We start from the raw sequence: 23,840 nt of genomic DNA on the forward strand, positions 1-23,840 counted from the left end.
GTTATCCAGGCATTGCTTCCAGCTGGTGAGGATGAGCATGGTGATAGAGGTGGTGCTGGGGTACTGAGCTAATCGTGGACATGATGGGATGTGGAAGCCAGCTCACTTTAGGTGCTCTGAGCTATAGTTCTTCAGCTAGATTCATTTCTGGGGCTCTTGACTTCTCTAAATTCTACTTTCCATATGGAATAATTTCTCTTTGAAGACATTTTCAACACACTCTGATGTGCAGTCCAGCTGGCTACATGTTCTCACTCACTCGTATGTGCAGATGTCCTTATTTAACCCTTTTCTTTGAAGGGTATTTTGGTTTCTCCTGCAGTACCCAAGCAATTGCTGTTTTCTATAATCATAGTTATGTTTTATAAAATTGCGTAGAAATGGAAACATAGAGTATTATCTTTCACGCAGCATGATTTTGGGATCTACCCATGTTGTTTGTGCATCTTCAGTTCATTGCATTATATTGCTGAGTACCAGCTAATTGTTCACCTATACCTCATACGTTACCTGTTGGCAAACATTTGGTGGTTTCTGATTTGGGAGTATCACAAAAATAACTGCTCTGTATATTTGAGAGGAAGTCTTTGCATAGAATTTGTTCTCTTTCCTCTTGGGTAAATACCTAGAAGCTCGTGCTGGATCATGTGACAGGAATGTTTGTCTTCAACAGTGTTGTGTGAGCTGGCTGCTCCCTTTTATATTCCCACCAGTTGTAGTGCAATCAGGGATACACAATGAAGACCCTCCTTCAGCCGTGATGTAGCTCAGTAGTAGAGCTGGTGTGCAGAAGGCATGGGTTTGGGAAAAAAAGACTTTTCTTATTTCTATTCTTTCTAAATACAATTGCTGATTAAATTCTAAGTCATGGAATGAACTTTCTTATGGAGGCAAGAGGTATTGTTTTAGAGCTGGGCTCAGGGATTATATTCTGGAGAGGATGTTGTTGCCATGGGCTCAAAAGGTGACCAGAGACAGGCCCTGTGGAGTGGAGCTGAGAACAGTGCCTGCCTTGCCTGGGTCTAGGATCAGTGCTTCCCACCCCCTCCCTCCAATTTACAGATTCTGACCGTCATCGAGCCCCCCAGCCAAGTCTTCCCATTATTCCTCCATGGTGGCTGTTTTAGGGCTCTCCCTCAGAATTTGCTGTTTGCCTTCCTATGTCTCACTTTCCCAATTTATCTGTAAACTTTTGAGCCAAGCACTTTAGTTTTTCTTCTTCAAATGCCTGACAGTGTTACATATGCATATTCATTCATAAATGTTGTTTGAATGAAGTGCAACTTGGAGTTGGCTGGTTTTCTCAGCTCAACGTTATGGTGCTGGGAAACAGAGGAATTTCCCAGTGTGCTTTTTCATGGACACCTGCAGGGTCTAGTACATGAACAGCTGCGATTATCCTGCTCACATTGTACTAGGGTTGTCCTAGCCTTTGACGTTGTGATACAACATTCTTATTTACAAAGTTCATACTTGAGAACCATACAACCAAGTTACAAAAATATCACAAGAAATTCTCTTGATGTTTAAGTTTAGGATCTTGTATTAAGCCACATTCATAGCCTTCTTTGGCTGCATGTGACCTGTGGGCCATGAGCTTGACAGGCCTGCTACTTCTTCATGCTAGGTAGCCATTCATCCTTAGCTAACACTACAAGACTCTGTACTTAAAATTATTTTGTATTATGTTTATTTATTTGTCTGTGTTTTCTTTAAGTTCTTTGATCATGTTTATGATTATTCTTTTAAATTCTGCATCCTGGAGTTCCAAAGGGTGATTCTCATTGCAATGTACTTCAGTAGGACTAGTGGGTTTTGTTGGGGACATATTCTCTTGGCTTTTCATATTATTTGTGTTTTGCGTTGCCGTTTGGGCCTATAGATGTTCTGTGTTGGTTATGTGTCCAGTAGGAGCTTCTACTCTGCTTTTGTTTAACTTAATTTTGGTTCTGTTAATATTGATTATGTTGCTTGGTTTCTTTTTGTTCAGGTATGGAAGATAAATATGTGTGTTTCAGGTTCTTATAGGGTTGTAGACTGGTCTGGGTGAATGGTGGGACAGGAGTAGGTAGGCTGGTCAGGTTAGTAGGAGGGCTGGTCTTTGTCAGACAGATCAGGAACAGTGGAGTCTATGCTAGGGAGTTTAGCTAGTCAGGGTTAGGAAGCTAGTCCAGAGATCTGAGGTGGAGGAATTGGGGCCCACCTGGGTCCAAGGCTAGAGGGGACAGGGTAAAGGTGGTGAGAGGAATGGAGTAGAGACACAATGAGTGGGTGGGATCTGACCTACTGGAGTCCTGGCTGGGCAGGCCTGTCCTGCTTGGGAGCCAAGGAAGATGGTGTGGGGGTGGGGGGTGGGGGTGCTGCTTGAGTAGGGACTTAGCAATCTCTGGTCAGTTGTTTAGCTAGTCTGGGGTAGGAAGCTAGTCCAGGGATCTGAGGTGGAGGAGTTGGGGCCCGCCTGGGTCCAAGCCTGGCAAGAGACAGGGTGAGGGGGTGAGAGGGTGAGAGAAATGGAATAGAGACGCAGTGGGTGGTACATTTATTTATTGGAGTTGTGTGCACCTATTGTGGTGCACACACATGCTATGCAAAGGTAGGGGATGGGGGAGGGGGTTCAGAGGACAACTTGTAGGATTCCATTCTCTGCTTCCACCTCACCTGTGGGTCCCAGGGATCAAACTCAGGTCATCAGGCTTGTTGGCGAGCACCTTTACCTGCTGAGCCATCTTGCTCAGCCCTCACACGTGATGATTTAGTCTAGTGTAGTTCAGTCAGTGTTTTGATATTTTTATGCTGTCCTTTACCAACTATTCTTAATAATCCAGAAAGACAAAGGGAATTTTTAATCAGCTTTAAAAAATGTTCCTAGTATTGCCAGTATTTCTGCTGTATGGGCCACTAGAGACCCATAAACATTTCCCAGGTGAGCCATGCCTAAGTGTATTCATGTCTGAGACACTATCCAATGTGCCTTTTCTTTTCTCTCCTAGACAATGTCTCAGAGGGTCAAAATTCACCAAGAGTCTTGTCTCTTCCTGGAAGCCCCTTGAGGAGATCATAATTAAGTGCTTTGTCCTTTTCTGGTTTAGCGCTGCAAACCTCCCTCCTAGGAGTTTTAGTCCTGCACCATCTTTAGACTGAAAACTCCTTGAGGATAGTGTGTCCTATTTGACTTTGCACTTCAGTATCTGGTGTGTGGAAGCACTCGATGACTAGTGAATGAATCGGCAGGTAGGAAGGAACGGAAGGCCCTTTTCCCTTCTCTGCTCTCTCTTCCTGTCTTCTCATGTTTTGCTTCCCCTTTGTGAGCAAATTTCTGCAAGTATACAGAAATGATGGGTTTGTCGTCCTTAGTTGGAGCGTTCTTAGCTCTGTAAATTTTGAAAAATGGATTTTGAACCTTGGCAAACAAACTGAAAGGTTTAAACATTTGCTCGTGGATGTGGCAACCATGATGAGCCCATCTAAGATGTTATTTGTCTTCTTTGCTGAAGGAGAGCCATACAGACCTTCCTGTCCCGACAGCCACACTGACTATATTCTGCCAGGCTGAGATGTCAGGTCACTGACCTTTCTCAAATCTAGAGTTCTCCTGAGATTTCCATGTGGAAGCCAAAGATAAAAGAGCTGTTTACAAATGTTGAGGCTTCATTTATCCAAAACACTTTTTATAAAAATATTACGAAATAAGGAAAATAAAGTTCCTAGTTTACTGGCCAGCTGTGGTGGATGCTCAGTGAATAATGTCTAATCCCCAGCCTCCCCTCTCAAGCTTCCTAAGCTTCCTAAAGACCCATTTTTTTTCTTGAAATTTTAGGACCAAAGAATGAATAGGAATAGGTCCCAACAGCCCAGTCCAATCACAATGTGCAGATCCTGTCTTCAGATGCTGGAGGATTCCCCCTCTTTGGTGCTTGCGCTAAGTGTAATGTGCTTTTGATGTCTTGATTACACTCAGCTGTTAAATGTGGAGGTCATTCTGTGTGAACCTCTGAGGTTGTCACACTCAGTACTGCCAAAATCATTAGACATCCCTTCCCAGAGCACTGGAAGATTCTGTCATTACTACTTCTTGCTTGAAGAGGGGCTCCAGACCTTTGTGGCAGGGGTGGGAATTCGGGCAGCCATTTAGAGCAGACAGGCAGGGGGCATGAGGTAGATCAGGGTGGTGGCAGCCAAGTCATCCAGCTTAAGATTCTTAATAATGTCCCAGCCCCTGTCTCAGTCTATGTAAGTGACAGGAATTAATCTGGTACACCCAAGTGACATTCTTTACTGCAATATTAATCAGATACTAATGTATACAAAGTTGAGAACAAACCATAAAAAATAGCTTCAGTGCTCAATTCTACTACTTGACAAACAAGCCCTCTTTAAAGCTTTAGGTTTGACCTTGTGAAACAAGGCATTGCTGAATTCCTGTAGAAAGCTGTGTTTCTCTTCCACACTCATAAGTCCCAGCTCCTACACACCACTTCTGTCCATCACAATAGAAGCTGCTTGTGGAACAGCTTTGCCACTAGGCATTTTAGAGGTAGATGGAATTGAGGTCAGTAACTCCAAGTGTTTAACTTCATTAAGCCCATTTTCCAGGACTCTTCTTGCCTAAGGAAATGTTGTGAACAGAACTGTTTCCTTCCAGATCTTTGCAAGCTTGTGAAAGGCATGTCTGGGTTTCCTGGCCATTTTCCTGAAGTTTGCAGTCAGCTATTGAAGCTGGGGCCCTTGTAGATTCAGCAGTTACAGGTTGGTGATAGCAGTTTGAAAATTTGAAAAGAAAAAAAGCCACTTAAATAATTTTCCTCCTCTTCTCAGGAGCATCTGAAGGCTATCGATGATGACGTCAATGCTTTTTTGGACAATATGTTTGGACCACGAGGTGAGTGAGCTGATGAGAATGTACTATGGAGAACCACAGGAAGAAGGTCCTTTACCTATAGGAATGGTGACTCAGGTGTTTTGAATAGCGTGGCACATCACGCTGAGGAACTTCATCTACTTTGCATTTTATGTTCCTTTCCCAGAATATCCAGAAGCCCTGTTTCTCCCACTTGACCTCCCAGCTACAGAGCCAGGTGGCCCCTCTCATGTCAGCCTACATGCCTCACACACACGTGTACAGACTCCTGCACTCACACGCCTCCTCACACACACATGTACAGACTCCTGCAGTCACATGCCTCCTCACACACACGTGTACAGACTCCTGCAGTCACATGCCTCCTCACACACACATGTACAGACTCCTGCACTCACATGCCTCCTCACACACACGTGTACAGACTCCTGCACTCACATACCTCCTCACACACACATGTACAGACTCCTGCAGTCACATGCCTCCTCACACACACATGTACAGACTCCTGCACTTACATGCCTCCTCACATACACACATGTACAGACTCCTGTACTCACATGCCTCCTCACACACACAGTCATGTAAAGACTCCTGCACTCACATGCCTCCTCTGCTTACTTTTAATGATGCATGAGATTTCCTGCCTCGGACTGTTGGGGTGTATGGACAAGTGTCTTAGCCATTCCATCTTCATCACTCAGACTGCAGTAGCTTCCTGACTGGTCTCTGTCCTCTTCAGTCACTTGCTGTCAGCTGACCCTGTACCATTGTGCAGTATTCTGACTTGTAGCTTACCAGTGTCTTCCCACTGCCCTGAGGGTCAAGCCATGCTTATCATGGACCACACCTAGAATCATCAGGCCCCAGCACCCTCCAACCCAGTCAGGGCCTAGCTTCCCAGGTGGGACTGAAGACACCTTTTGGTTCCTCAAACATGTAAGATTGTTTTATTTCCTGTTTTGCTAAACCGTGATTTCCTCCCTGCTCTCTCCCGCTCCATTCCAACACCAGCTGTGGGCTGTCTCCCCAGGCAGGCTCCCCTTCCACTGCACCTCATGACGCTAGCCCCTGCTTCTCTCCTGCATAGGCTTTGTGGTTATTTGTAGCAGCTTCTCACTTGAGGACAGAAAACCAGCACTGCTTTGCTCACCATCTTTGTCCAGGGCTTAAACAGTTCTGGGGATAATAAATAGGAACTCTGTACTTTGTGACTGAATGAAGAGTGGACAAAGTGTTTCGCTTCACTTGAGCCTGGCTGTTTCACAAACCTGTGGAAAATCCTTGGTCTCTGTAAGTTGTTTCCCTAAGCCTGTCAGTGAAGACAGGGAGGAGGAGTCTGCGGAGGTGTTCCTGTTTCTCACAATCTTTTAATAAGCACTTGAGATTATTTGGACGATCCCCCACTTTCCATTTAGACTCTCAGACCTGTTGTTCTAAGTGAACAGTGCCACGGAGGGACATGCTGGGTGCAGACCCAGAGTACCACTGCTCACGTCCCAAGAAATGTTTCTACAAGCATGTGTTCCCATGTTTTAGTTGTAGTGATTATGATCAACCTTAGCAACTGTAGCATGCCTGTGCAACAACATGGCAGTGAAAATGTATGGTGCTGTGTTCCGTTCACACCGTGTGCTTGACCCAGTGTGCCAGTTGATAGACTTTACACTCCTTTCCTCTTAACTCAGCACTGAGGATATAAGTTACAGGTATGACAGGAGAGGAGAACTGGCCACTATCTCATGGCGTGCAGACAGTAGTTGAGGTAACACAAACACATCTGAAACAGTCAGGAAGCAGTTAAGTGACTAAACCATCCATTTCCTAGGACAGCCATGAACAAGAGCCATAATCTGAATGGCTTTAACAATAAAACTTATTCTCTCAGTTCCAAAGTCAAGGCTGGGTCCCCTTCATCCCCTCAAGGTTACAGGTTACCAAGCATCTGTGTGGTACAGTTCTCCCTGTGTTGGGGTTGCTGGCAGTCTGGTGTCCCTTGGCTTCTAGACTCATCAGCCTCTCTGCCTGTCTTCACATATCTTCTTTTTCCCTGTACCCAAGCAGCCCTCTCTTAATAAGGCACGTGCAGTGGGTTAGGGCCCTCTGTAATCCAGTGTGGCCTCATCTTAACTTGATTATATCTGCACAGACCCTGCTTCCAAGTAATGCCACATGCATAGGTAGCAGGAGTTAGGGCTTGAACATGTCTTAGTGGAATACAGTTCAAACTACAATGCCATAGCAAGAGGTAGGGTACAGTTTATTGTAAGTTACATAACTTTTCCACCCCCTGTGGCCCAGTTTTTCTCAGAAGTTAACTGGGAATAGCAGTGTCTAGTAGGATTGTTTTGGGAAACAGGTTAATAGATGGAAAAGCTTTAAGATGGGTCCTGGCACAGACTCAGGCTCACTGCTATTTATGACAGTACAGCCCTAGCTGCCTTTAGACGAATGAATGCAATGGCAAATGAAGCCATGGTTATGAAGGGCCGTGTAAATGGCTCCCTTCAGAAGCAGCACCTTCTTTACTCGGCATTCAAGGACGGGCAGGACTTAGAAAGGGAGACGAGCGTGAGGACAGCACATTGTACTCGGGCTTCCTAGATGAACGTGGGCCTGACTGAGACACCTAGACGTGAGCGCTAACCGCTCACCTTTCCCCCCCTTTCACCTATTTTTTTAAATCAATATTTCTCAAAAGATATGTTCTTTTTTAAATTTTTTATTGAATTTTTGTGATTTTCATGTATTTTGTCTCAGCCACCAAAGGGAAAAGTCTAGAGAGTAAGTAATGGCATGTTAGTGCTCACAACAGCACTCTCCTAGTTAGTGTAGTTTGTAAAGAGGGTGGTTTAAGAAAAAGTCCGTGTAGACTGGGTGTAGGGCATCCCGAGAAGAGGGACCGGGACTGTGAGAACCAGAGTGGGCAAAAAAAGACACTACCTGTTGGTGAAACGAGCTCCTCACCACTATTCGTGTGGATTAAAAACAGTGTGCAAATTTCATAATTCTAGGCCAGACTGCTGTCCTTAACAAATAGGGTGGAACAAAGAACAAGCCTCATCCTGTGCCTACATTTACTTTCAGCTGTTCAGGACGTGTTAGCGCTCCACCATGGCCTCCAGGTAGGCGGTCAGATTCTCACTCCCTGGAGTAAGAGCACTTGGTGAACGGTACTGGCTCCTGCTGTTCATGCTTAGTCCTGAGGGCAGGTTTGCATTCCCAGCTTTGCTTCCTGTGCTCCAAGGCTTTGCCTTTGCTGTCCTGACTCTCCACGCCTATTGTTTTGGACCCAGGCCTCTCTGTTGATGTCAGTAAACCCACCAGGGTTGACTACACAGTGATCCCAGGCAAATTCTAGGGATTATGACACCACATCAGTGTGTCCTCTTTCCTTGGACCACCCAGATCTTCCCAATGGGAGGGCCCCTAGCAAGGAATAACAGTTGAGGTGACGATATAAATTCAAACTGCTCTAAACTCTGCTGCAAGCTACTGGGGCTTCCTCCACATTCTGTCATCCATGAGATGTCGTGATACACTGACTTGGGATAAATGAACGCAGTAACTGCTCCAAAGCGGAATTCAGTAGCTCAATTCCAGCTTTCTCTCTTCCCCCACCATTCAATGTTCAGCTGAAGCTATTTGTTCCGTGAATGCTTCTTAACTATTCAGCATACTGGTTTCTTCTACCACATTACTGACTTCTAGCTTGCTTAGTTCTGCATCATACTGGTCTCCACTGTGTGTTTGAAGTGCCTTTATCTGTAGTCTTGTTCCTGTAGTTTCTGTTACCTACAGTCTACAACAATAAAAATATTAAATGGAAAATTCTAGAAATAATAATTCATAAGTTTAAAAGTGCATGCTGTTCAAGTAGTGTGATGAACCCATACTCTACCATCTGGAATATGAATCATCCTTCTGTTCAGTATATCCATCCATCCATGATTCAACTCGTAGCCTTCATGGCTGTCAGTGATACTGTGCAGTACCACAGTGCTTGCATTCAGGTAACACCTCTTTGACTTAATAATAGTCTGGGGTACAGGAGTAATGATGCTGGCAATTTGGCTATAACAAAGAGAACGATAAAGTGTTTCCTTTATGTGAAAAGGTGAAAATTCCCAACTTGATGAAGAAAAATCCCAGGGCTGAGGTTGCTGAGATCCAGAGTAGGAACCATAAATCCCTGAAACTGTTAAGGGAAAGCAGTTTGTGCTCCTGCATCTCAAGCTGCAGACATGCATGGTAAAAGCGGGCATTAACTTGTGAAGGATGTATAGGAAAAGCAGGGGGTGCCGACTGGGGATCTCAGAGTGTATCCACCAAGGATAAGGGGGCTGCTGCATGGACAGTATGTATCCGTGCTGCTGGATGCATAGAAGCCTCGGTCCTCACTCTGTGCATTTCTTTCCAGATTCTCGAGTCCGGGGGTGGTTCCTGTTGGACTCGTACCTTCCTACCTTTACCCTTACTGTCATCTATCTGCTCTCAATATGGCTGGGTAACAAGTACATGAAGAACAGGCCTGCTCTTTCTCTCAGGGGAATCCTCACCCTGTATAACTTCGGAATCACACTTCTTTCTGCATATATGCTGGTGGAGGTAAGCATGTGCATGTGTGTGTGTGTGTGTGTGTGTGTGTGTGTGTGTGTAGCCCAAGCTGGGGGCAGTGATTGAGTATGAGAAGCAGTCATATGTGGTCTTACATCCTGTGAATGGTTGCACTTAGTAGAGCACCATTAAGAACCCAAGAATTTGTTTTACATTGATTCTCTTCCTCCCCAAAGTCTCGGAAGCCCTTGTTTCTAACTTGAATTGTCCTTTTCCCAATTTAGTCCTATTTCTGCAGTCCTTAGTCAAATTGAAATTATAATCATGATTTAGATCTGAAGGGGACATTTGAAGAGAATGTGTTGTAATTTTCTCCTTTTATATATTATGATACTGAGGCTTAGAAAAGTTACATAGTTTGCCTGAGATATACAGCAATCAACAGAGTATGTGAAAAATCAAACATCACAGGGCTGGAGAGCTGGCTCAGTGGTTAAGAGCTTGCAGAGGACCCAGGTTGGGTTCCCAGCACCCACATGGTGGCTAACAACTACCTGTACTCCAGTTCCAGGGCATCTGATGCCATCTTCTGACCTCCCCAGGCATTGCATGACATGGGTGCACTTACACACATATAAGCAATACACTTTTACACATAAAATAATATAACAAATAAAATATTTTTAAAAATCTGACATCACAACATGCAGTTAGTTTACAGAGGTGCAAATACTCACTTGAAGAGTCTTACTGGGTCTTTGGAACCCTGGCAAGGTGGAGATGATGCTGTCGTCTGCTCTAGCTGCCAGAGCAGCCTGCAACCTGTATTCTAAAACCTGAGGCAGTTTAGGAGAGGAAGAAGGAAGTGATGATTGTTCTGCCTAAGGCAACCCAAAGTCATTTTGCCGTAATACAAGGAGAAATCTGAGAATATTAAACTTGCTCTAGCAAAAACAACTAAAAGGAGTGAAGGGAACAAAAATCTTTTTTAAGGAAAATTTGGGATAAAATCATTCATATAAGTTATAAAAGGTAGGAAATGACACAAATAAGACCTTCCTAATGTCCTTGGAGTTAAAAAGAAAGTAAATCCTCATCTTCCAGTGCAGGTTTTCTCTCCCAGACTTACTCTGTGCATTGCTCCTTGTTCTAGTGATGGAGGTTAGCTATTGTCCCAAATGACTAGAGTGAAGCTTAAGAGCAGGAACTGCATCAGGAAAGCCATGCTGACATATCACATAGACCATCATTAAGCTTCTCTGTGGGGCGGGGGTGTTTTAGCACATGCGGTGAGCTGGTAGGATAAAGCAGTTTATGGACTTAGTTTCTTTACGTGGCAAAGGGAAAGAGGCACTCCCTTAGGAAAGGAGCGAGTCTGGAAGCAGATCCAAGGAGGAGATGATGCCTGTGCAGGCTGCAGCTGCCAGCTAAGGTGCTGAGGCTTAGCTGAAGTCGAGGGACTCGGGTTAGCTTTGAAGTTAGTGAATCCACTCAAGCTCTAGGCTGACCCTTTCTGACAGCCTTGTTTTCTTTCCTTCAGTACGAAGGTTGGATGGCTCCTATACCCAGCCTAGGTAGGGGTTATGAAGGACCCCATAGGTATCTTCCTGTGGCTTGCTGAGCAGTTCTGCTATAGTTACTAAATTGTTAGATAACTCTGCACAGGCGACACGGGATTGGGGGTAGCCTAGAAAAAATCTGGTTAAAACAGAACAAGTCCTAGGCAAACAGAATATGCTCTGTCACTAAGGGGTTAACAGTTGCACTGTTAGCAAAGAAAGTAGAGATTAGAACCCTTTAACTACAACCTTCCTGTAAATGTTTTAAATTAACATCTCAAAGTAGTTTTCTTAGTTTGAAAATTACACCAGCAGAAAAATATTACATGCCCTTTAAGGCATCCCAGACCTCTGCCAGCCTGCCACAGGACCATAAAGCCCTGAGGCTGCTGGGGGGACCTGACTCCAGGACAGCCCCTGAGGAAAACATAGCATGCTTCTGCTTTCCCTGGACTACTCTTCTTCATAATAGTGGTTATAATGACTTTACCTGAAGAATTTTTGTAGAAGAAAAGAGAAGCATATCAGAGCAGTGAAAAAGATCAAGGCTCTAAACATTAGTTATTTAGAGTTCATCAGTGTCACTAAAGCAAAGGAAAATTCTACGCCTTTGCCTATAACCCCTTATATTCCAGAATTTGAAATTTTTATATAGAGAGAGCTGCTTTTGTAATGTTTTCAACATAGAATTCTAAAAGCTTATTTTCTCGCATTGTAGGAAGAACAGAAAACAGTAAATTAGGAAGCCTGAATTCTAGTCGTGATCCGACCACCTTTTAGCTGCGTAACTATGAGCTAGTCATTTGCTCATCAATGTCTACCACACACTTACTCAGGGACTGGAGAAGGATCCTTGGATGCAAAGATGAGCCCCCAAAAGGGCAGCTTTTTATTTCAGAGTAATGTGAAGATAGATACGAATCATATAAATTATCCGATTACCAAGTAGCAAATACAATGAAAACATATTTTAACGTTTCTCTCTCCTTTTAAACATCTGTAAAATGGCAATACACATTTTTAAACTTTTTTTAATTTTACTTTTTTTTAATTTTATGTGTATGTGTGTATTGCCTGCATGTAGGTAAGTGCACTCATGTTGTGCAACGACCGCGGAGGACAGAAGAGGGTGCCGGATCCCCTGGAACTGTAGTTACCAGCAGTTGTTAGCTGCCATGTGGGTGCTGGGATTCGAACCTGGGTCTTCTGCAAGAACAGTCGGTGTTCTTAACCACTGAGCCATCTCTCCAGCCCGGTAATATACATTTTATAAAATTATTGAAACTGAAAATACTTTTGTGATAGCTTCCTCACATTTGTTTATACTCAATTCTGTTTACTTGTAGAAACAGATGACTAGATAGATAATCCTTCATATAAACTTTTGATACTATAGTGATAGATTCTATTGCCTTTGGGTGATAGAAACTATACTAAGAAATCTAAATGCTGATTTCAGACTAGCAATAAGAATTAAATCTCTCTCTAGTACGATCTTGAGGACAGAATTGGGTCACACTCAAACTCTGGGACGTCTCGTCTCTAACCTTGAATAGATGCCAGTTGGGGACATAATGGGAAATTCAGTCTAGTCCAGATTCTGTGTTGATTTCCCCTTTCTTGGTTCTTTGGCAGCTCATCCTCTCCAGCTGGGAAGGAGGCTACAACTTACAGTGTCAGAACCTGGACAGTGCGGGGGAAGGTGATGTCCGGGTGAGCCCTCTGTTAGAAGCACTTCCCACTGGCAAAGGGTGAAAGATTTTCCCCCCTGCAGTGAGGACAGGGCTGGGATGAGATAGATCAAGGATTCCTATTCTGATAGAAATACTTAGTGACAACAATATTTTCTAAAAGTCCATGGCACATCCATGCCAAGGAAGCCTCTACAAAATGGACTGAGGATGGTCTCTGCATTGCTATCATTGCCTCTAGGGCATATTTAAGTGAAAAAAGGCAACTTGCAGACTGTGTTCACCATGTACCACCTTCTGTGTTAGAGGTGGCAGGTGTGTATTTACTTATATTTTTAAAAAGAAGCAATGGCAGGAAAAAAACAAATACTTCAGATTGTTTCCTTTGAGGGGAAGAAGCAAGACAGAGGCTAGGAGGGGGTTAGCCTGCTCTCTGTGTGTCTGTGCTGTGTTTGATTTGGGGAATCTCATTTTGCATAGATATATGATGAAATGAAATGTTAACAGAAAGCAGAGTGAGTGTCTTCCCCAAATGTCTGGAAGAAGCTTGGGGAAATGAATGTACCTGTGCAGCAGGGTACCAGCGTCACCCAGCAAATGAACTGCAAAGTATGCTATTTGGGGAAGACAGCCTAGTGGGAAACCTTAACAGAATTTAGTAGTTTTTGCTGCTATTGCCATAAAAATGGCATCACTGTTTTGGGGCACTGTAGGATAAAGTATAATAATAGATTAATATCATTAGTAACTGATATTTGAAAAAAGAGATACCTATGAAAGTTGTGAAAATTAAATTCAGTAATCATATATTTAAATTGGAAATGACAGAATTAACCTTATAAAAGAGAAAAACCTATTTCCTAGATTTATCTGCAGAAGAATACTCTGTAGTCGGTGATAGCCAAAGGCAGTGAGCTGTGACTATCCAGAGGTGCTATCTCAGTATAATTTTCTACCAGAAGGGATGAGTCTTAGAGAAATGGCCAGTTCCAGGTCCGGGGCAGGAAATGTATTTCAGACGAACCTGTGATCCAGAGCAAAGAAGCTCTCCATGGCTGTGGGTGTCACACATGGCTACAGGAGCCTTAAAGACTGCCTCCCATTGGCTATGGGGTAGTTCATGCAACAGAAAGAACACTGCCTGGAATGAGCTGACACACTAAATGTGTATTTTTAAAATATGAGTTTAAAATTTAAAAAAAAAAAAAAGCTTACTGTTACCGTTTTAAAGGTTGCTACAACACCAACTGGTTATAGGGGGGAAATTAAGGAAACGAATTAAAAATAATCTTATTATTGATGTGTGAGTTTCCAAATACATGAAGAGAGACAATTTTCAATAGAAAAGTGTGTAAACCACAGTAGAATCAGAACACCCTATAGGCAGGAGGCATCAAGATAGTGGTCCTTTGTAAACAAAGGAAGTATGCGGTGGGAACAGTAAAAGTGACTTTTAACACCCAAATGGGACAGCATCCTTGCCAGAGATGTACCACCTACTGGTGGATTCACAACATTCACTGCGTTTTCTTACAGCTGTTGATTATAGACGGGTAGCCAAGGTAGTCTTGGAGTATAAATGAAAAAGCAGCTGGTTCTGTCTGAGAAAAGACAGGAGGCAGCAGGCAAAGTTGCCGAGAAGGTGAACATTAAGAGTATTTAGAGAAGGATGACTAAGTGTGCCAGACCCGCTGCAGGAAGGAGACTCAGCAGCCATGGGGTAGAGATAGCTTTTAGGGCCCATGGGGCCTTGCAGGATGCTGGGGGAGGAGGGTGGAGATCCTGTCCTCGGCAGAGAGTAGGAGGCCATGGGTTTAGACAAATAATTTGATTACGTACACGTTCTGGAAAGATACCGCATATCACTAGAGTAGGGTGCATTGCTTGGAGTAAGAAGAATCTGGAGGCAAAGGCACCAGATCAGCCATTGCTGCAGAGAGCGCCTCAGGTGGCTAGCAGAAGGCTGGGCGCAGGGCAGAAGTGCGCACCCTTTCTCACTCTCTCCCCTTCTTGAATGGTCTGTAGGTGGCCAGGGTGCTGTGGTGGTATTACTTCTCCAAATTAGTAGAGTTCCTGGACACCATTTTCTTTGTTTTGAGAAAAAAGACAAGTCAGATCACGTTTCTTCACGTCTATCACCATGCCTCTATGTTTAACATCTGGTGGTGTGTTTTGAACTGGATACCCTGTGGACAAAGTAAGTATTTTGTTAACTTTCAGTTCTATGGACTGGATCTCACAAGACCAGTAGTGTCCCTCTTATGCTAACCAGTACACACTGATGAGATGGAGTGAGGCCACTGTGGCCATCCTTTGTCACCACAGGAAGTACATTTGCCACTGGTCGTTTGGTTTTTGGATTTTTATGCTGATAAAATCTGAGCATGATCTTAAATCTAAAAACATTTCTTTTTCATGCACCAAATGTCAGATGGGCAGAGATGCAGGCCCCAGTCAGAGCCAGTTGACCAGTACAGGTGCTGCCAGGCTCCATGGAAAGGCAACTCTTGCCACCTCGGGCAGCACCTGCCACAGCCACCATCTCATGGTGATGTACAGCAAGTCATTTCAGCTAGAGGCCTTCTTGATTTTACGTTCTGAAAATCTGTTGACCCACTAATGCAGTAACTGACAATTTCTTAGAACTAGAACTTCAATGAGAAATCTGGTTTCAGCTGGATGTGGTGGTGCACAGCTGTAATTTCAGCCTTGGGAGACTGAGACAGAAGGATCTCCAGTTTGAGGCCAATCTGGGCTACATGGCAAGATCCTGTCTCAAAATACATGCACGTGTATGCATATTTTATTTAACAACCTAGTGTACTCATTCACATAATATGTTTTGTATAAAGAAAAACTGTCATGAACTAGTATTCTCTGGCCTTCTCCATGCCTGTGGTACTTTGCTTTAACCCCACTTTACTTTTACAAACAGATGATGACACATCCCCTACATTGATGTCACAGCTTATTAAGGGGTAGGTTGTGACCTGCAGCCAAAATCTTGCCCCTAAGAATTTGAACATGTTCTATGAAAAATTAAATGGGGTAAATCTTAAGAAAAAATGATGTTGGATGACTGGGACTATAGCTCACTGATAGAGCATTTGCTTAACATGTATGAAGATGTAGGTTCAATGACCAGTACCACAGAGAACAAGTTATAAATGGCAACCTTTAAAATAAAATTTAAGAATAGGTATGGTGGCATATACTTGTCATCCCCGAGCTTGGGGGACAGAGTAGGCATGGGAATTACCGCAAGTTTGAGGCCAACCTGGCCTACATTGAAAATTCCAGAGCAGCCAAGATCACATTACAAGACCCTGTCTCAAAAAAACAAACAAAAAAAACCCCCAAAATTTAGGGGGGGGGTTCCCCTAGGAGTTTGAGTCTTATAGAGAGAACAGAAAAGATCCTATCAAAGAGTCAAGCAGGAGGAGCCTGTCATGAGCTGAATGTGCCACAAGTTAAAAACACATTTTATGCACCTCACTCAGTGCATACCCCAGCTTAAGCAGCAGCGTATGTTCCGTATCAGTGGTCTCATCTCCTGGTCCCAGCACTGACTGAGCCATAGTTGCTGCTGCTGCCCACCATCCAGAGAGAGGACTTGACCACTGTTACCAACCTGAAGATGGACAGCATTCAAAACTTAAATTATGGTTTCTATCAAATGTGCATCATGTTCACACTGTCATAAAGTTGAAAGGACATTAAATGGAACCATCATAAGTTGAGGCCTGCAGGACTAGTACTTGTTATCAAGGTTCGAATGCAAACTCCAGTGGAAGGAAGCAAACTATGTGCAGAAAACAAATGGCCTTCACGTTCTTCATGGACAGTCTCTGGTTGTGGAAGTGTAGCTTCTAGGGAAGACTATAATGAAGATCAAAGGAGGATTGCCACAGTTAGGGACAGCAGAATTTAGGTAGAATTTCCTTCATTGTGAAGGGCAGTGTGTATTCTTGTCTCCCTAGCACTGTGTACAAGTATGTGGAAAAGGCCTTGTTTTGGTTTGGTTTTCAGCCTTGGGAACACTAGGCAGGAGTTAAACCACTCCTCCAGTCACAATATGGTCTTTCTATTATCAAAATGGCTCAGTCAAGGTTTAGGCAAAACAAAAGATAATTCTCATTTAGTGGGATTCTGCTGCCAGTTTTAGTCTAACATTTCTTTTTCTTGCTGATTACCAGATAATAACAAGAAGACCAATAGTGAAGAGAAAGTGAACTGTTTTCAGTTAAAGAGTTGCTGGTTTGGTTGGCTGTCTACCTGAAAACCTATCTCAGTTTACTTACCCCTCTGTCTAAGAGGCTTTGCTGAAGCCTAGCATAATGGCACAGCTGTGGGGGAATTTATCTGTGTGAATTTTGCTGCATGACTGTCCCAAACCCGTTAGCCCTTTTCGGTTAGGATACACAGAGAGCATTGCACAGCAAAGAAGAATGAACAGTCCTCTTTCTGGAAGCACTGACTCATGTGCTCCCTTTTGTAGGCTTCTTTGGACCAACCCTGAACAGCTTTATCCACATCCTCATGTACTCCTACTATGGACTGTCTGTGTTCCCATCTATGCACAAGTACCTTTGGTGGAAGAAATACCTCACACAGGCTCAGCTGGTATGTTGTCCCTGATTTACTTCTTCCCATGGCTCACAAATGGGGAAGGAATAGGAATTCCAGTCTTCTGAGAAATCAGTGGCTTCTCTGAGTTTCTGAGGTTGCCTGTTTTTCTCTAGAACAGCCTTTGAAGGGTTCTGCTTTGTACACTGGAATGTCTTTTGTGTGCAGTTAGCTTTTAATGGGAAGTTTAAATGTACAAGTTAGATCTCTTTTAAAAATACTTTATTTGGGGGCTGGAGAGATATCTCAATGGTTAAGAGCACTGACTGCTCTTGCAGAGGACCTAGGTTAGATTCCCAGCACCCACATCCATAACTCCAGTTCCAGGGGATCTGATGCCCTATTTTGACCTCTGTGGGCACTGCATGACATGAGTGCACCGACCTGCATGCAGCCAATACACTCATACACAAAATATTTTTCATTATTTTATGTGTATTGCCAGCATGTGTATAAATGCAGTGCCCCCTGAAACGGGAGTTATGGATGCTTGTTAGTCACTATGTGGGTGCTGGGAATCGAACCTGGGTCCTCTGCAAGAGCGAACAGTGCTCTTAACCACTGAAGCATCTCTCCCGTCCTGAGTGAGATCATTTTTATCTAAATGATTTTAACTGCTACTTTTCCATGAGAAAATAATAGGCAAATTTATGTACTTAGATCATTTCAAAAGACATTTCTGAACAGGATAGTGGGCTGTTTCTAAATTTTGCTTGATTTGCTCCTGCAGAATATAGAAGTGACAGTAGCTGAGGTGTGATAGGACTTCTGTGCCGTGCTGGGCCTGGTCCACTCACCTGCATCCTCTCCTCTGTCCAGGTGCAGTTCCTGCTCACCATCACGCACACACTGAGTGCGGTTGTGAAGCCCTGCGGCTTCCCCTTTGGCTGTCTCATCTTCCAGTCTTCCTATATGATGACACTGGTCATCCTGTTCTTAAACTTTTATGTTCAGGTACGTACAGTGCAGGCATTTGAGGGCAAAGTGTAATGAATTGTGCACTTCTATGCTGGGTGTTTCACACCTGCAAAGGAGGGATAAAACATTCCTGACTCCTCTCCCCACTTCCTCCTCCTCAAAGAATAGCCAATTAAGAGTGTAGAGGGCCTTTGGTTAAACTTTGTATGCAAGCCCTGGAAGATGTCTCTCAGAAATGCTGACTTACACAGACAGGCATATTTGCACCATGTGACCCAAATCTGACATCTGAAAGCTCAGCAGGTGTAGAGTAACACAACACAGGTCCAGGAAGTGTGAGTGGAGGAAAGTGTGGGAACAATATGTTTTTAATAATAAATTCAGAAAGCCCGTATCAGCTGCTCCGATGTTTGGAGGCAGTGTTCATTCAGGAAATTTCCTTTAGGGCACACCAGCATGTAAAGGCCACACTGACTTTCTTTATCAAGTGACATTTTCTTTGCAATTAAAAATTTAAATGAGAGAGTGCTTCAAAATGCAATTTCAAAGTGACTTTGCTATGTAAGAACCCATGGGAGCCTAAACTTATAGGCCACAGGTGGCTGTAAATTTTAAATTGCTGGGATAGGGAAATGGAAAGCTTCATTTGAAAAAATAGAACATCATAAATTTATATCTGAACAATACTTTTAAAATTCTATCCAACTATATTTTCTCCTTCAGACAATTGCTTTTTTTTTTTTTTTAGTTTGTATTAGCTAAAACTTACATAGTACATGAAGGACAACTGTGGGAACTGAGCCTTTAAGCTTTTCAGATCATGTGCTCTGAACTAAACTGACTTGATCTCTTGTAAGATAAAAAAGTTTCCCTTGAGAATGTCCAAAAAAGAACCATCAGTGGAACCAAAAGCCCCCAACTCCCAACACATACACCAGTGTGTTTAAAAAGAAGGCAGTGGAGCCTGGGTGCTGGGGTAGTAGGTCCAGTAGCCCAGCAGTGGCAGGTAATAGCATCGAAATCTCTCCCCCCTACCCCCTCAGTGCTGGTGCAAACTGAATCTTAGTTCTAAATCTGAGTATGATTTCAGTCTTGATCCTTGGTAATGCCATTGCTTTTTAAAAAGTAAAAAGGCTGTTATCTCAACACTTAGGCAGTGGAAGCAGGAGAATCCAGAGTTCAAGGTGATAATAGAAAGTTTGAGGTCATCCTGGGCAACGTGAGACTTTGTCTCAAAAGAAGCCCAAAGGAGGTAGCAGATGTGGCGTTTCATCAGAATGGGAAGGACAGTGAAACTGAGGGGCAGGTCAGTGGCGGAACACATGATCAATATGCAGTAGACCCTGGCTTCCATCTCTAGCACCAAAGAGACTGTGTTAAATGCCCTGCCAGAATCCCAAGTATTGGTGGCCTTTAAAATAACAGCCCCTTTTATCTTGAATTACAATACATTTTATCCTTTCCAAGTGAACAATGGATGCAGGCTGATTTGATGCCACGTCCATCCTATGCAAATCCTGACCTAACAGATAAAGTGAAGCAACCTTTTCTGACATTCATGCATCTCTTGGTTTTCTCTCAAGCTTTATCTTTAGCAAGAGGCTTAAAATGGTCAAACTGCAAACATGAATTCTTATTAGGAGAGCCAGTACCAAAGAAGGTTATGTAGTGATTTAACCATGTACCGTGTTGGGACATTAGAGACAAGGCCTTATTAAGAAGTCCCCCTCCCCCTTTTTCCTCTCTGTACACTAACAGACATACCGGAAAAAGCCTCTGAAGAAAGAAAAGCAAGCGCCCCCTGTGGGGAAAGGAGTGAAGAACGGTTTTCCCAAAGCCCACTCCACTGCAGCTAACGGACTGATGAACAAGAAAGCACAGTAGAACAAGGGGGTGGGGAGCACAAACACTGTACTAGCTCAACAGATGTGCCTGTTTTAAAGCAGAGACTGAATTGAAAGTTGAATGTTTTAGTAGAAACTAATTCCTTTTGAGTTTGTAAATCATTTGTACCCAGAATGTATTAATATATTGCTATTAGGTTACTCTGTTAACTGAATGCCTACACATCACAGAAATGATGCTGATGCTCCAAACCCCAAACAGGTGCACCTGCTCCTCGCCTTATTCAGGCAGAAAACCAGGAAACACAGAGCTTTGTTTTTCATGGCAAGTCTTCACATAAAAAGTTAGTTTTGCTTAGATTAATATGTGTAAAACAAAACGTTTATTATATTGTAATAACAGGGTCTGTTCTAGCCTACATTAAGCAATAATTGTCTCTGCATAAATTAATCAGTCCATTTGTTCCTTTAGGAATCAATCCTAGAAGGCATTTAGATAGGATCCTTAACAGAGGAGAGAATCTAGCAAAATTCTTCCTCTCTTAAGCTAGAGCCCTGTTTGTCAAATTCTCGAAACCACTTCTGATTCTAAACAGTGATGTGGTAATGAAATTTATTAATCTTCAAGATAGTTTGAAGATCAGTCATTACATGATAAAAAGTACTTCTTAAGCTGGGTGTGGTGGTGCGCACCTGCAACCCCAGCATTTGGGTGCTGAGGCAGCCTGGGCTATATATCTGTAGAAATATAGCAAGACTCTGTCAAAAACCATAAAAAAATCCTTCTGCCAAATCCTCATAGCTCAGGGGCTTTGGATAGGAGCCATTTCTCAGTTTTAATTTGGTTTCCTTATTTGGATGTTCATGTCTACCTCCCTTGTTAGTCTAGGTAAATAAAGACACATACTCCATGTTAAAAGCTAAATTTAGACATGGCTGCCATGTCTTTCTGAACTAAGACTGGAGTCTAATCTATACTTCTCCTTAGCATGGAAATGCTTTTGGAATATTTAGAAATCATATAACAGAGCCCTGGTGGCAAAACAGACATCAAATTTGTCAACTATTTCTTCTGAGCCTATTCAAGAATGTTACCAAAATAGTTGCTATTAATCTTTGTAGATCATATTTAAGTCTCAAAACAGAAAAGGATGTAGTAGTTTGGAGAGATTGTGTGGGCCAGGCACAAGCCACAGAACCTGGTCCCCTACACAGAAACGCAGTCTCCACAGAGAAGGACAGAGGCAGAGCAAGGCACTACTGGGCACGTCCCCTGAATTGCTGGACCTTTACTATTAAAGTATACCAAGAATGAAAGGTGTATTTTCTAGACTTACACATGCAAAACCAGACTTGCCTGCTTTGACACTTTATCTTTCCTCCATTTTAAAAACTGTCCTTAGGTCATGGCTCTGGCACCCAGAGCACGGGCACCAGAAGGCGTTTTCTCCACCACCCCAGCAGAGGCACCCATTTGTCTCTTGTTCCCATTCCTCCCTCCCTGGGCAAGCTCTCATCTTAATTTTTCTGTGTTAAAAAGTGTACTGTTTAAACTTGTAAGTGCCCTGCGCTTTCTCAGTGTAGTTTTTGAAAAGTGTCGAGCAGTACAGTCCTTGTGTCCTGTGCCATTCCTCACTCCTGACCAGCCTTCCTGTCGGTATTCCTGCCTGACAGCCGCTCACTCTTCAGTGTATTTTCTAAATGATTTTCTCAAACTTCTCCAAGGTGCTTACTCACTACTTGCATCTCTGTGACTTACTCTGTTTCGGTGGCTTGTTCTCTCCCAGGAATTCATTTTGAGGGCTAGCTTTGAGTATGTTATTTTTCTTCTATGACAGAACACAAATTAATCAAAGGAGAAAGTTCCTTGGCAAAACTTGAGTTCAATTTTAGTTCTCAGATATGATCTGAAATTTGCTACTAAAGTGAAAATGAGACTCAGTGAGGAGACATCACTGGTCATTGTCCCCAGGTTACTCTTGCCAAGGAGACACTGAAGTCTCACTGCACATCATACCTGCAGTTCAGGGCGTTCATGACTTCACACTCTACAGCAAGGAGGTGGAGGTAATCGGCTTTGGCAGACCCACAAAGGCAGCTGCCAAGTACCAGCCAGCTTTAAACCTGTCAGAGCAAAGCCTAATGAAACACTTAGCCTTAAGCCACTCAAGGGCTGATAAAATATGCAGAGCTATAAAACCTGAGCTATGAAAAATGGAGTCTGGTAAATATTTTAGCCTGTTTACTTTTAGTGTGATCTTCCTAAAACAGAAGCATTAAAAAAGTTGTTCTCTCTATAATGGACAAAATGGAGAATGTGTTTTCCCAGGTTTTATTCATGGGAACAAAAGCACTTCGGTGAATACTATAAAGCCTGTCTTGGTAATTCCTCTAACTTTTAAAACAAAATGGAGTGTTTGCTGAATGTAATTAAGCACAGAAATTTTCAACCCATCAGAATTACATTTACTCATATTGGTGGATAAGTTCCTGTTCACCCCCATCAGAGAAGTACTTTATTTTTGTTTTATTTATGGAAAAATGGTGTTTACTATGATAGGCAGAAAGCATTTTGTATGTTAGCGATCACTCTATCCTAGTCCTTCCCAACATTTCCCTGTCATTTTGAGAATGTTCTGGAGGTCACCTCTTTAGAAAAATGAGGACATTATCTTTGGTTTTCCTTTGAAAGCCTCACATCTGAAGGTCACAGCATCACCACCAGGGTAGACAGGGAGGAGAAGCCATTTTTCTTTTAGATAAAAAAAAACATTCTGTATGATTGTTGTATAATAAAATGATTTTTACACTAAGCATGTTGCAATTTTTCTTATTTGGTTCAAAAAAGCTAAAATGTATGTTTGCATGGTATTCCAAAAGACCCATTGCTCAGGGATTTTTTTAACAAAGTAATATTTTAGCAATTAATTTTAGATGCTGAATTCTTCAGTTCAATAAGCAGTGGGCTTTTAATAATAGTATTAACATGGTGTTCATATGTGAAGTTAAACTATCTAACAAGTTTGTTGCTCACAAGGAAAATTTAAGGTCAATTAAGTAAGTAAAGGACATAACCATTACATCAAATTTCATAGTATACTAATGTATTATACCATATATAATGTATTATAGGATAATTGGGGCAGGGAACTATATTTGAGGAAAAAATACAAGGTAGAAATAACACAAGTCACAACATCCAAGGCACCTTTTCAGTGTCGCACCAGTGGAGAGGTGACCATCTCAGATCAGGAGCTTGAATGTAAACGAGCTATGAGGATCATGCTGAAGCAGGGCAGGCCGTGGACTGGTGCTTATCAGTGCAGAGGGTACATTCTCCAAAGTGATGAAGATCACGGGGTCTTAGCCTGAAAGTAAGGCTCAAAAGACATGATCCGAGTCTGACTGAAGACACTTAGGTTCTTTAGTAGGAACTGGTACGGTGGAATAGTTAGAACGGGCAGGAGAGCACATTTTAATTTTGAAGAAAGGCTAGAGTTTAGGGATAGAAGCAAACATTTTAAAGAGCCTCCATTTCACTCTTTTAAACTGTAAGTGGGATCATCTCATTAAAAGTTTGTTTTGAAAAATAAAAAGCTAGGCATGGTGGTGCATCCCTGTAATCTCAACACTGGGGAAGCCGAGGCAGGGGATTGTTGTTCAAGACCACCCCAGATTGCAATGGGTTGGTTCCTGGATAGTTTGGGCTACAGAGTAAAACTTCATTACAAAAAAAAAAAAAATTAAGATGGTAAGTCCAATGTCTATATGGGAGATTAGTTATTAC

At 42.8% G+C, this 23,840-nt stretch overlaps 1 protein-coding gene across 3 annotated transcripts; it reads left to right on the forward strand.

Moving 5' to 3' along the window:
- Positions 1-3,041: 3,041 nt before the first annotated feature.
- Positions 3,042-22,866, forward strand: Elovl2 (ELOVL fatty acid elongase 2). 3 transcript variants are annotated; one of them, XM_029562837.1, is made up of 8 exons: positions 3,047-3,231; positions 4,816-4,879; positions 9,279-9,466; positions 12,610-12,687; positions 14,691-14,862; positions 17,164-17,288; positions 18,111-18,245; positions 19,968-22,866. In XM_029562837.1, exons 1-8 carry the CDS (start codon positions 3,220-3,222, stop codon positions 20,091-20,093), a joined length of 900 nt encoding a protein of 299 aa, XP_029418697.1. In that variant the 5' UTR covers positions 3,047-3,219; the 3' UTR covers positions 20,094-22,866. The 3 variants fall into 3 exon arrangements, with proteins under 3 accessions (XP_029418698.1, XP_029418697.1, XP_008829842.1); XM_008831620.3 differs by lacking the exon at positions 3,047-3,231 and adding an exon at positions 4,725-4,746; XM_029562838.1 differs by lacking the exon at positions 12,610-12,687 and having other exon boundaries at positions 3,042-3,231.
- Positions 22,867-23,840: the final 974 nt, after the last annotated feature.

This window comes from Nannospalax galili, unplaced genomic scaffold (assembly GCF_000622305.1).
Source record: "Nannospalax galili isolate Female #2095 unplaced genomic scaffold, S.galili_v1.0 scaffold72, whole genome shotgun sequence".
Taxonomy (NCBI): domain Eukaryota; kingdom Metazoa; phylum Chordata; class Mammalia; order Rodentia; family Spalacidae; genus Nannospalax; species Nannospalax galili.